The sequence below is a fragment of the Bufo gargarizans genome, chromosome 11 (genome assembly GCF_014858855.1).
Source record: "Bufo gargarizans isolate SCDJY-AF-19 chromosome 11, ASM1485885v1, whole genome shotgun sequence".
Taxonomy (NCBI): Eukaryota; Metazoa; Chordata; class Amphibia; order Anura; family Bufonidae; genus Bufo; species Bufo gargarizans.
In genome coordinates, this window is record NC_058090.1 from 73,331,812 (window position 1) to 73,345,371 (window position 13,560).

Genomic DNA, 13,560 nt, shown 5'->3' on the forward strand with positions numbered 1-13,560 from the left:
TCCTTTTCAATGGGAGCAAATTTAAATTTTGCACTCACGTGTGATGCTGCTCCTTCTGCAGGAAAGTTGGGTGATGAGCTTCGGCTGGGTTGATGTATTCTGGCCATGCTCAGTTCATGCCGACGTTGGCTTTCTGCAGCAGCGGCCTCCCTCTCAGCTCGGCGTTCTTCGCGCTCCGCCATGTACTGCAGGTACTTTACCGGGTCAGTGTCCATTAGTTTTTGGAGGGCCTGCTGCATCATAGGGTCTGTACAAATAGATAGTCTGGTACTGGCCGGTTCCGGGCGAGTACTTAAAGAAAAATTAGGATCCGTACTGAAATACTGCGCTGGGGGGCCAACAGGGCCCGCAGGATGTTCCCCCTCCGAGTAGTCAGGATTCTCAGTCTCCGGTTCCTCAGGACTTGAGTCAGATGGGCCGGTGTCTCCCGCAGTAGACACATCCAACAGCCGCAGTTGTTGGTTATCCCATCGGAACAAGTCTTTTATCAGGTCGGTCTTCGTCTTGCGACCGACTTCAATGCCCCGTTCTTGGCACAGATTTTCCAGATCTGCCAAAGCCATTTTCTTGTATTCCCCGGACATTTTCACGCCAAATAAAAGATAGATAAAGAAAACAAGATTTCGGGGAGGGTACTGGACTACACAGTCTCTCTGTACACACAGATAAATGTATTGCACTCAGCCACACCACCACCAAATTGGTTTGGTTCTGACAGAGGTAAATTAGTTAATCTCTGTTCAGATGTTCTAAACACATGCAAAAAGGAATCCCAGTAGCTGCCTACCAATATGTGACGAACTGCGACCGCCGCGGCCACAATACGTCACGAAACCGTCACAGCGCCCCTAGTGGTCAATCCGCAAACAGGCCCCCCAGCCACTTCCAGCACACCGACAGTCTAACTTGAGTCCGTACAGTCGATAGGCTGAAAGCGCAGGGAGTGGACCTCCGATTGACCGCAAGTAAGCGTGCGACGAACTGCGACCGGAACTACACACAGGGTAGTTTAACTGCCACCACCTTGCAATTTATGGGAGCAAGGACCCCACTATCTAGATAACACAACCGAGTAGCTTTCCCTTCGGAGAGGCTAGGGTAAGTTTTTGCAGTGTTTGAAAACAGGCATATGGCTAGAGAAATGACTTGGAGGTCATTTATTATATATCTATATACAATACAAATTATCACGATGCACAGTAATTATTAACACAATAATCAAGGAAAGTATAGTCCAATAAACAAAAGAGAGAAAAGAAAGAAAATACTTAGTTTCCGCAGAAAAGATGTCCTGTTGGTGAAATAGTCCGTTGCAGGGATAAAGTCCAAGAAGCCTTTGTCCAGTGTAATATGCCTTCAGCCCACAGGTTCTCTGGCTGAGGCCCTCTTTCAGGTGTTGTTAAAGTGGAGAACTCCTTTAGCAGATTCTAGATGTGTTATAAAGGGTCTCAGAATCAAGGCGGGGAATTGAGAGTCCGCCTGCTGGGGCCGGCTGTATTCCTGAGGTGAATGTCAGTTCTGAAATATGGCATGTGCCATATCGTGGGATGTCTCCGCTGTACACAAGTAACAAGCACATATTCACATTCCCTACAAAATATGGAGTTCAGGGATACCAAATATTACTATTATAACTGGTTCTATGATGGGGTAACACCATAACTTTACCTGGGCACATCTTAGAGTTATGTTTGTCCTATGTAAACGTCCAGTGAATTCTGAGTGACACGATGATGTAATTTTTACGTCCGTAAGATGCATGGTCTCTCTTAAAAAGGTAAAAATCATATCTCAGATTCATGTTGCAGTCTGGGAAACCTTGGTGCCGGCTTGTCTGCAGCAAGCCAGCTTACAGACCCTGATAGCAGCGACACCAATCGGCTCCCCCCAGGTGCCGTCTTCACACCTAGCTGTGATATCTCTTCAGGAAGAGAAGTTCTTTTGTCAACCATAGGAAGCCAGCTGTAATTGCGTTATCTGCTAGGCATCTATTGACTGACTTGAACAAAAGGACTATGTTGTTCTCTGGGTACAACAGAAGAAGACGCTCTGAATAATCAAATTGTAGGTTCTGGGGCCTAGGGAAATAATTACTGTTTAATAAGGCAGAGTAATATTGATAATATTGGGAGGACAGTTCAATATTCTCGCGGCTCATCCGTGACAGAATGGACATTAGACCAGTGGAAATCTTTGCTTTGGTCTGATGAGTCCAAATTTGCGATCTTTGGTTCCAACCACCGTGTCTTTGTGCGACGCAGAAAAGGTGAACGGATGGACTCTACATGCCTGGTTCCCACCGTGAAGCATGGAGGAGGAGGTGTGATGGTGTGGGGGTGCTTTGCTGGTGACACTGTTGGGGATTTATTCAAAATTGAAGGCATACTGAACCAGCATGGCTACCACAGCATCTCGCCGCGGCATGCTATTCCATCCGGTTTGCGTTTAGTTGGACCATCATTTATTTTTCAACAGGACAATGACCCCAAACACACCTCCAGGCTGTGTAAGGGCTATTTGACCATGAAGGAGAGTGATGGGGTGCTGCGCCAGATGACCTGGCCTCCACAGTCACCGGACCTGAACCCAATCGAGATGGTTTGGGGTGAGCTGGACCACAGAGTGAAGGCAAAAGGGCCAACAAGTGCTAAGCATCTCTGGGAACTCCTTCAAGACTGTTGGAAGACCATTTCAGGTGACTACCTCTTGAAGCTCATCAAGAAAATGTCAAGAGTGTGAAAAGCAGTAATCAAACCAAAAGGTGACTACTTTGAAGAACCTAGAATATGACATATTTTCAGTTGTTTCACACTTTTTTGTTATGTATATAATTCCACATGTGTTAATTCATAGTTTTGATGCCTTCAGTGTGAATGTACAATTTTCATAGTCAAGAAAATAAAGAAAACTCTTTGAATGAGAAGGTGTGTCCAAACTTATGGTCTGTACTGTATATATATATATATATATATATATATATAGCATAAGAGAAGTCCATTTACTAGACCATGATATATATCTTAAAATCATAATATAGCAAGGTGTAGTGAGGGTTAGTTGGCCTTGATAGAGCTATAGTAGATTGTGGGGGATGAATATTGGTATTGATAGGGTAAACTGGTGGTGCTTCCTAAGGATCATTAGACAGGTCTGTGCCTTTAATTTTTAGTTTGCACTGGAAAAAAAAGGTGTGGAGTTTACCTTGGGGATGCCAACAGCAATGGTGGCCAGATGGCTGGAGAAGGAAATGTATAGATAAATAAATCAGAAACTGATGGCTGGCAGCAGATAAAAACACACATTACCAGTCCTGGCAGTGATATATACTGTAAAATATATAGTAATACTGTGTACATTGTAAGGCTGGAGCACGGCTTACCTATTCCCTCTGGTGAGGATTGCTGTGTGTGGCGCGGTTCACCACGTGTGTGAGCGCGAGGGGGTGGAAGCAGGGTCAGTGATGTCAGGGGAGATCCTCTCTCTGCAGCGCTGTCAAGCTGGTGTGCTCGGAGTCTCGGGCAAATAGGCTGGGACAGCATCGCTGGGCAAATCGTGAAATTTAGAATTTTCAAATATTCGACGAATATTCTACAAAATATTTGCGAAATATTGCGAATTCGAATATGACCCCTGCCGCTCATCACTACTGAGGAGAAGTAATTGGGCTGTGTGTCTGCAGACAGCACCGCTGGGCATGACAGGCTGAGGAGATGTAATCGGGCTGTGTGTCTGCAGCACTAATAGTGCGCTGGAAGTCTCAGGCTGGTGCACTGAGACAGCGCAGCTGAGCATGACAGGCTGAGCTGTGTGACAGGAGAAGTGTCTGTGGAAGGACAGAGGAATTGAAGAGGGACTGGGTACATTTCAGGATGAACAGTTTAGAGGGAAATATTGCGTTATTACTAAGGGGAGGAGCGAGAGGGAGGGGCTAGAGGAGATGATGCTGAATGTAGGGGAGTACGGCTTGTTGGGAAGGGGTGGATGAAGGGATATTGGTGGTGTTGGAGGGATGGAAAGGATTTTGTGTGCTTCGGCCCTTGTAACAAAGGATCTCAGAGCTATCAACAAAGATTTGAAAGTTCCAAACAACCTAAACAAAAAATAAAAAACTGCCCTTAAAAACCTCATGGATAACCATTCCATCGTTATCAGAAATGCTGATAAGAGAGGCGGCATCGTGATCCAAGACCGTGACGATTATCTGGCCGAAGCACACAAAATCCTAGGGGATAAAGATTACTACCAGATCCTGACCCAGAACCCCCTAAATGATGACATCAGAAAATTAATGACCCTTTTAGAAACGGCCGAATCTCAGAAAATACTAACCAAAAAGGAGAAGGAATACATTTCCATGGACCACCCTAACCAAGCACTGTTCTACCACTTACCCAAAGTACACAAATCCACCAATAACCCACCAGGGAGACCTATTATTTCTGGAATTTCCTCACTAACATGCAATTTATCTAATTACATTGATATTTTTCTACAGAAATATGTGGTCCAGCTACCATCCTATGTTAAGGACTCCGCCACTTTAATTACTCTCCTTAAAAAGTTAAATTGGAAAAAATCCTACATTTGGGCCACACTCGATGTTGCCTCACTATACTCAAACATCCCACATTCAATAGGGATAGACACTATACGGCAGTTTCTACAACAAGATGAGAACCTCAGGGACAATTCATTTTGGATGGCATTGATTTTATTCTTAACCATAATGTCTTCACTTTCAACAACAAAATTTATAAAGAGGATAAGGGGGACCGCAATGGGGAAGCGATTAGTGCCTAGTTTCGCAAATTTGTATATGGGGATTTTTGAAAAGCAATTTATTTACAATGACCACCCTTGGAAAAACAAACTGGTCTTCTATAAACACTATATCGATGACCTATTACTAATCTGGGATGGCAGCCTATTTCAACGATTTCACTTCTCACTTGAATAACAATGGTTTCAACCTCACCTTCACAGCCAATTACTCTAAGACATCTATTGAATACCTGGACTTAGTTCTAGCCACCAGAAATAACGCCATTGAAACTAAGACCCATTTTAAAAAGGTAGATGGCAACCGCTATCTGGACTACCAGAGCGTGCACCACAAGAAGTGGAAAAACAACATCCCTTTTAGCCAGTTTAAGTGTATCCACCGGAACTGCACAAAGGACGAAGATTTCAAACTACATTGTCAGGTAATTGAAAAAAGGTTTTACAACAAAGGGTAACCAAGTGGTGGCGTCAAGGCAGCACTCCGGAAGGCACAGGAATATACCCAGGAAGACTGTCTACCATCAGGAACTAAACAATTAGTAACAGAACAAACTAATCCAGATGTCACTAAGAAGTACAAGACTTCCTTCATAACTACGTTCAACACCAATCATACGATTCTGAGAGATATACTCAAGAAGCATTGGCGGATACTACAAGCGGACCCTTTCCTAATAAAAAATATACAACCGGAGCCACATATAACCTTTAGAAGAGCGCAAACAATTAAGAATCTCATCGCCCCTAGCCGTTTGCGCTCTCAGAAGAAACATTCCTCTCCTAGTCTGAGTCTATTTCCCAAAGTACTCGGCAGTTATAAATGCGGACATCGCCAATGTAAGTGCTGCCTCAACATTTCAACCCGGGTTACCAAGTTCTCCAGTAACATGACAGGAGAACACTTTGAAATAAAACACTTTTTAAATTGTTCATGAATCATGAACAAAAAAGATCCAGGGGAATTTTCCTTGTTGAAGAAATTCCAATTGAAGAAATTCCAGTCACCCATGGAAACCGTTACCAGAAACTGAGGAGAAAAGAAATGTACTGGATATTCAAACTTCAAACTATAGAACCATACGGTTTAAATGAATCTCTAGAGAGTAACTGTTTCTAAACCCCAATTTGCAGCCAATCTCAATCAATTTCCCCACCATACACTCCTACCAATTTCTTGACCCTTACCTTCCCTCAACCTGCCCAGTCAGGGAGCCCCTACCCACACCCCTCTGGTCAAGCTATTAGGATATCTCAAATTACCCTCCCCCTTATACCTTTATCCCTTAGATCCCTTTATCCCTCGATTCTTACTCATTTACACCCTCACAGGTCCACATTCTTCCTCCATTTCATTTGGATTTTCCCCATCATTTCCATCCCTCCAACACCACCAATATCCCTTCATCCACCCCTTCCCAACAAGCCGTACTCCCCTACATTCAGCATCATCTCCTCTAGCCCCTCCCTCTCGCTCCTCCCCTTAGTAATAACGCAATATTTCCCTCTTTCATCCCTCAGCCTATCCCCTAGCCACCATGTCCACATAAAGGTCACTATGTCAACTTAATCTGTTCATCCTGAAATGTACCCAGTCCCTCTTCAATTCCTCTGACCTTCCACAGACACTTCTCCGGTCACACAGCTCAGCCTGTCATGCTCAGCTGCGCTGTCTCAGTGCACCAGCCTGAGACTTCCAGCGCACTATTAGTGCTGCAGACACACAGCCCGATTACATCTCCTCAGCCTGTCATGCCCAGCGGTGCTGTCTGCAGACACACAGCCCAATTACTTCTCCTCAGTAGTGATGAGCAGCAGGGGTCATATTCGAATTCGCGATATTTCGCTAATATTTTGTAGAATATTCGTCGAATATTTGAAAATTCGAAATTTCACGATTTTTTTTAACTAGAAAAATTGGCAAGGTAATGATTGTGTAATATGCAATAATCTTTTTTTTTATAGTTGTAATTTTTTTCCAATCTGGACTTCAGATGAGAAAAAAATTACAACTATTAGACAAAGAAGATTATAGCACTATATTAGCTAAATTGCTCTATATTCGTTTTTTTTTTCGATTATTCGCTATATTGCTATAACTTTGTTTTTTTGAATATTCGTAATATTCTAAAACAAGAATATATAGCAATATAGTGAATATTCGAAAAAAACGAATATAGAGCAAAATTCGCAAACAATACTACTCCTAAATGGTGTTGATCACGAATATTCGAATTTTTAATTTTTTATCGCGAATATAGGTACTTCAAAATTTCGCGAATATTTTGAATATATTTATATATTTTTTTTTTTATTTGATTTTTTTTTTTTTATCAGTACACATGATCCCTCCCTGCTTCTAGCTTGTGGGCCAATAAGAAGGCTGCAATATACTTGACTTTAGGAGTAGTAGTGTTTGCGAATTTTGCTCTATATTCGTTTTTTCGAATATTCGCTATATTGCTATATATTCTTATTTTAGAATATTACGAGTATTCGAAAAAACGAAGTTATAGCAATATAGCGAATATTCGAAAAAACGAATATAGAGCAATTTAGCTAATATAGTGCTATAATCTTTTTTTTTCTTGATGTAATTTTTTTCCAATCTGAACTTCAGATGAGAAAAAAATTACAACTATTAGACAAAGAAGAATATAGCACTATATTAGCTAAATTGCTCTATATTCGTTTTTTTCGAATATTCGCTATATTGCTAAATATTCTTGTTTTAGAATATTACAAATATTCGAAAAAACTAAGTTATAGCAATATAGCGAATATTCGAAAAAAATCGAATATAGAGCAATTTAGCTAATATAATGCTATAATCTTCTTTCTCTAATAGTTGTAAGTTGAAAAATTCGCAATAAAAATTCGAATCCGAAAATGCGAATTACGAAAATTTGCATATTACACAATCATTACCTTGCAGATTTTTCGAGTAGATTCAACGAATATTTTAAAAATATTCGCGAAATATCGCGAATTTGAATATGACCCCTGCCGCTCATCACTACTCCTAAAGTCAAGTATATTGCAGCCTTATTATTGGCCCACAAGCTAGAAGCAGGGAGGGATCATGTGTACTGATTTTTTAAAAAAGTTCGAATAAAAAAAAATAAAAAAAAGGGGAAAAAAAAATATTAGCCCAAGACTCCGAGCACACCAGCTTGACAGCGCTGCAGAGAGAGGATCTCCCCTGACGTCACTGACCCTGCTTCCACCCCCTCAGCTTTAGAAGACGCGCGCTCACACACGTGGTGAACCGCGCCACACACAGCAATCCTCACCAGAGGGAATAGGTAAGCCGTGCTCCAGCCTTACAATGTACACAGTATTACTATATATATTTTACAGTATATATCACTGCCATGACTGGTAATGTGTGTTTTTTTCTGCTGCCAGCCATCAGTTTCTGATTTATTTATCTATACATTTCCTTCTCCAGCCATCTGGCCACCATTGCTGTTGGCATCCCCAAGATAAACTCCACACCTTTTTTTTCCAGTACAAACTAAAAATTAAAGGCACAGACCTGTCTAATGATCCTTAGAAGCACCACCAGTTTACCCTATCAATACCAATATTCATCCCCCACAATCTACTATAGTTCTATCAAGGCCAACTAACCCTCACTACACCTTGCTATATTATATCACACACAGTAATAAGAACCATGTAAAACCACACCAGGGACATCTTTTTTTTTTTTCCTGTAATGATTTTAATATATATCATGGTCTAGTAACTGGACTTCTCTTATGCTACATATATACAGTACAGACCAAAAGTTTGGACACACCTTCTCATTCAAAGAGTTTTCTTTATTTTCATGACTATGAAAATTGTAGATTCACACTGAAGGCATCAACACTATGAATTAACACATGTGGAATTATATACATAACAAAAAAGTGTGAAACAACTGAAACTATGTCATATTCTAGGTTCTTCAAAGTAGCCACCTTTTGCTTTGATTACTGCTTTGCACACTCGTGGCATTCTCTTGATGAGCTTCAAGAGGTAGTCACCTGAAATGGTCTTCCAACAGTCTTGAAGGAGTTCCCAGAGATGCTTAGCACTTGTTGGCCCTTTTGCCTTCACTCTGCGGTCCAGCTCACCCCAAACCATCTCGATTGGGTTCAGGTCCGGTGACTGCACCCCATCACTCTCCTTCATGGTCAAATAGCCCTTACACAGCCTGGAGGTGTGTTTGGAGTCATTTTCCTGTTGAAAAATAAATGATGGTCCAACTAAACGCAAACCGGATGGAAAAGCATGCCTCTGCAAGATGCTGTGGTAGCCATGCTGGTTCAGTATGCCTTCAATTTTGAATAAATCCCCAACAGTGTCACCAGCAAAGCACCCCCACACCATCACACCTCCTCCTCCATGCTTCACGGTGGGAATCAGGCATGTAGAGTCCATCCGTTCACCTTTTCTGCGTCGCACAAAGACACGGTGGTTGGAACCAAAGATCTCAAATTTGGACTCATCAGACCAAAGCACAGATTTCCACTGGTCTAATGTCCATTCCTTGTGTTCTTTAGCCCAAACAAGTCTCTTCTGCTTGCTGCCTGTCCTTAGCAGTGGTTTCCTAGCAGATATTCTACCATGAAGACCTGATTCACACAGTCTCCTCCTAACAGTTGTTCTAGAGATGTGTCTGCTGCTAGAACTCTGTGTGGCATTGACCTGGTCTCTAATCTGAGCTGCTGTTAACCTGCGATTTCTGAGGCTGGTGACTCGGATGAACTTATCCTCCGCAGCAGAGGTGACTCTTGGTCTTCCTTTCCTGGGGCGGTCCGCATGTGAGCCAGTTTCTTTGTAGTGCTTGATGGTTTTTGTGACTGCACTTGGGGACACTTTCAAAGTTTTCCCAATTTTTCGGACTGACTGACCTTAATTTCTTAAAGTAATGATGGCCACTCGTTTTTCTTTACTTAGCTGCTTTTTTCTTGCCATAATACAAATTCTAACAGTCTATTCAGTAGGACTATCAGCTGTGTATCCACCTGACTTCTCCACAACGCAACTGATGGTCCCAACCCCATTTATAAGGCAAGAAATCCCACTTACTAAACCTGACAGGGCACACCTGTGAAGCTGAAAACCATTTAGGTGACTACCTCTTGAAGCTCATCAAGAGAATGCCAAGAGTGTGCAAAGCAGTAATCAAAGCAAAAGGTGGCTACTTTGAAGAACCTAGAATATGACATATTTTCAGTTGTTTCACACTTTTTTGTTATGTATATAATTCCACATGTGTTATTTCATAGTTTTGATGCCTTCAGTGTTAATCTACAATTTTCATAGTCATGAAAATAAAGAAAACTCTTTGAATGAGAAGGTGTGTCCAAACTTTTGGTCTGTACTGTATATATATATATATATATATATATATATACACATACACACACATACATACATACATATCTACATTGTTGCCTAGTAGCTTGCACCTGCGATTGTCTCTGGAGGTGCTGTTCCGCTTTTCTGTATGTGTATTGTGGCAATGTGAACATTGAGGTGTTGTTTCCCCAGGTTCCAGTCCGGGATCCTATTTAATCCTGCTACTGGATCTTGGGTGTGGCTCACTCTGGAGTGTCTTGTGAAGCAGAGTCCTGGTGAGGCTCTGTGTGAGTGGTCTCAGCCGGGTGGGCTGAGGGGCCACGAGGCTAGGCGATAGCCTGAACTTTGGGGAACGCGGTGACTCTTGTGAAACAAGGATCACGAGGCCAGAGTCGGGAGGACTACTGGGCCACAATCCCCCAAAAGGTACTAAAGTGTCATAGCCTGGAGGTTGCTGGACTAAATGGCTGAGGAAAGCCGCATTTGTGTTCCATGTGTGAACAGGGCTTTCTAGGCGAGTCAGGGATACGCTTATGTGTTTAGTTAGAGCCTAGCCGGGCAAGCGTTTGTTATTTTGTGTGGATATCACATGTGATAAGTTGAAGCTGCGACATCTTAACCTGTGCTTTGCTAAAGTGTCTGAAATAAAGCAAGAGTTTGGACATTATAATCATGTCTGCGAAGATATCTGTGAGTCTGACCCCCTGAAAAGAGACGATCCCTTACAGTATATAATAGAGTTATAGGCATCCTCTTTGGAACTTAGCACTCCCCGCACATCCCACACCCCTTGGTGCTTTTAATCAGAGTAACAATGGAGCTGGACCCTCCGTGTTAGAGTAGCTCCCATCTGACAAGAAGCTACCTTGACGTCTGGTAGATGGGCCCGACATATTTTTGATCAATAATATGCGCTAAGAGCTTCTTCCCTGCTTAATAGTAAGTATTGGAGTCATGTATTTGACCCTGTTCACACATTCACCTGTTCACTCAGTCTAAGTGCATTCAGTAGTGTGCTGCTACTTTTTTTTGTTTTTCTATATACATAGCCAGGTCCATAAATATTGGGACATCAATTCTAAAAATTTTGGCTCTATACACCACCACAATGGATTTGAAATGAAACAAACAAGATGTGCTTTAACTGCAGACTGTCAGCTTTAATTTGAGGGTATTTACATCCAAATCAGGTGAACGGTGTAGGAATTACAACAGTTTGCATATGTGCCTCCCACTTGTTAAGGAACCAAAAGTAATGGGACAGAATAATAATCATAAATCAAACTTTCACTTTTTAATACTTGGTTGCAAATCCTTTGCAGTCAATTACAGCCTGAAGTCTGGAACACATAGACATCACCAGACGCTGGGTTTCATCCCTGGTGATGCTCTGCCAGGCCTCTACTGCAACTGTCTTCAGTTCCTGTTTGTTCTTGGGGCATTTTCCCTTCAGTTTTGTCTTCAGCAAGTGAAATGCATGCTCAATCGGATTCAGGTTAGGTGATTGACTTGGCCATTGCATAACATTCCACTTCTTTCCCTTAAAAAACTCTTTGGTTGCTTTTGCAGTATGCTTTGGGTCATTGTCCATCTGCACTGTGAAGCACCGTCCAATGAGTTCTGAAGCATTTGGCTGAATATGAGCAGATAATATTGCCCGAAACACTTCAGAATTCATCCTGCTGCTTTTGTCAGCAGTCACATCATCAATAAATACAAGAGAACCAGTTCCATTGGCAGCCATACATGCCCACGCCATGACACTACCACCACCATGCTTCACTGATGAGGTGGTATGCTTAGGATCATGAGCAGTTCCTTTCCTTCTCCATACTCTTCTCTTCCCATCACTCTGGTACAAGTTTTTATCTTGGTCTCATCTGTCCATAGAATGTTGTTCCAGAACTGTGAAGGCTTTTTTAGATGTCGTTTGGTAAACTCTAATCTAGCCTTCCTGTTTTTGAGGCTCACAAATGGTTTACATCTTGTGGTGAACCCTCTGTATTCACTCTGGTGAAGTCTTCTTTTGATTGTTGACTTTGACACACATACACCTACCTCCTGGAGAGTGTTCTTGATCTGGCCAACTGTTATGAAGGGTGTTTTCTTCACCAGGGAAAGAATTCTTCGGTCATCCACCACAGTTGTTTTCTGTGGTCTCCCGGGTCTTTTGGTTTTGCTGAGCTCACCGATGTGTTCCTTCTTTTTAAGAATGTTCCAAATAGTTGTTTTGGCGACGCCTAATGTTTTTGCTATCTCTCTGATGGGTTTGTTTTGTTTTTTTCAGCCTAATGATGGCTTGCTTCACTGATAGAGACAGATCTTTGGATCTCATCTTGAGAGTTTGACAGCAACAGATTCCAAATGCAAATAGCACACTTGAAATGAACTCTGGACCTTTTATCTGCTCATTGTAATTGGGATAATGAGGGAATAATACACACCTGGCCATTGAACAGCTGAGAAGCCAATTGTCCCATTACTTTTGGTTCCTTAACAAGTGGGAGGCACATATGCAAACTGTTGTAATTCCTGCACAGTTTACCTGATTTGGATGTAAATACCCTCAAATTAAAGCTGACAGTCTGCAGGTAAAGCACATCTTGTTTGTTTCATTTCAAATCTATTGTGGTGGTGTATAGAGCCAAAAATCTTAGAATTGTGTTGATGTCCCAATATTTATGGACCTGGCTGTATGTGTGTGTGTGTGTATATATATATATTTTATGATACTCCTGTTTGTTTATTCTATGCTACTAGGACTTATTGGAATATGCGTTTTACTGAGAATTGATTTTGGGCTAGGCTTACTAGCTGCCCTTGATGTGTAATATTTAACAGCCATTGACTCTATTTTAATTTATTTATTTATTTTATTCTATTTTTTACCTTCTTTTTTCTACTTTATACTTATCTACAACTGTGTGGGGATCCATTTGCCTTCGGCCTTTTTGTTGTATCTCTTTAGACTTGAAAAAGGAGTTATAAACTCCGAAACGCGTTTTCCACTGAACATAATAAATAGCATCTATACCAAAAGTCTCTGAATCCAGGTCGTCTTTGTGCGCCAAAGAAGTACCCACACCGTGTGCTAGCACACAAACAATTCATCACTTCCTATAAAAGTGGTCAACTCTTCTGGAGCTTGTCTCTCGCTGATCACCTGAAGGAAGAAGAAATCATCACGCCCAACCTCCCTTTTGGCTGTCGCCATCCTGGATTCGATAATCACCCAGCTTTGGGGGTGGGGGAAGTTATTTGATCCTACGGTTAATTAAATTGGTATTTGGTGGTAAATTTATTAACATGTGGTGTTTGATTAACCCTAATAAAGGACCATGGTGTGTTTTTACTATAGTTATTGTAGGGTTATTATGTTCTGGTTTATTTTTTACTCGTCTGACACAATGTGGTGCTATATGCTAC

At 41.7% G+C, this 13,560-nt stretch overlaps 1 protein-coding gene across 1 annotated transcript in view; it reads right to left on the reverse strand.

Annotated features, from left to right (window-relative positions):
* The window catches only part of LOC122921298 (NACHT, LRR and PYD domains-containing protein 12-like), a 38,278-nt gene extending 24,930 nt beyond the window's left edge, over positions 1-13,348 (reverse strand). Inside the window, exon 1 of the mRNA XM_044271277.1 lies at positions 13,249-13,348. Coding sequence (XP_044127212.1) covers positions 13,249-13,348 — 100 coding nt within the window. The remainder of the gene's footprint in view (positions 1-13,248) is intronic.
* Between the last annotated feature and the right edge of the window lie 212 nt (positions 13,349-13,560).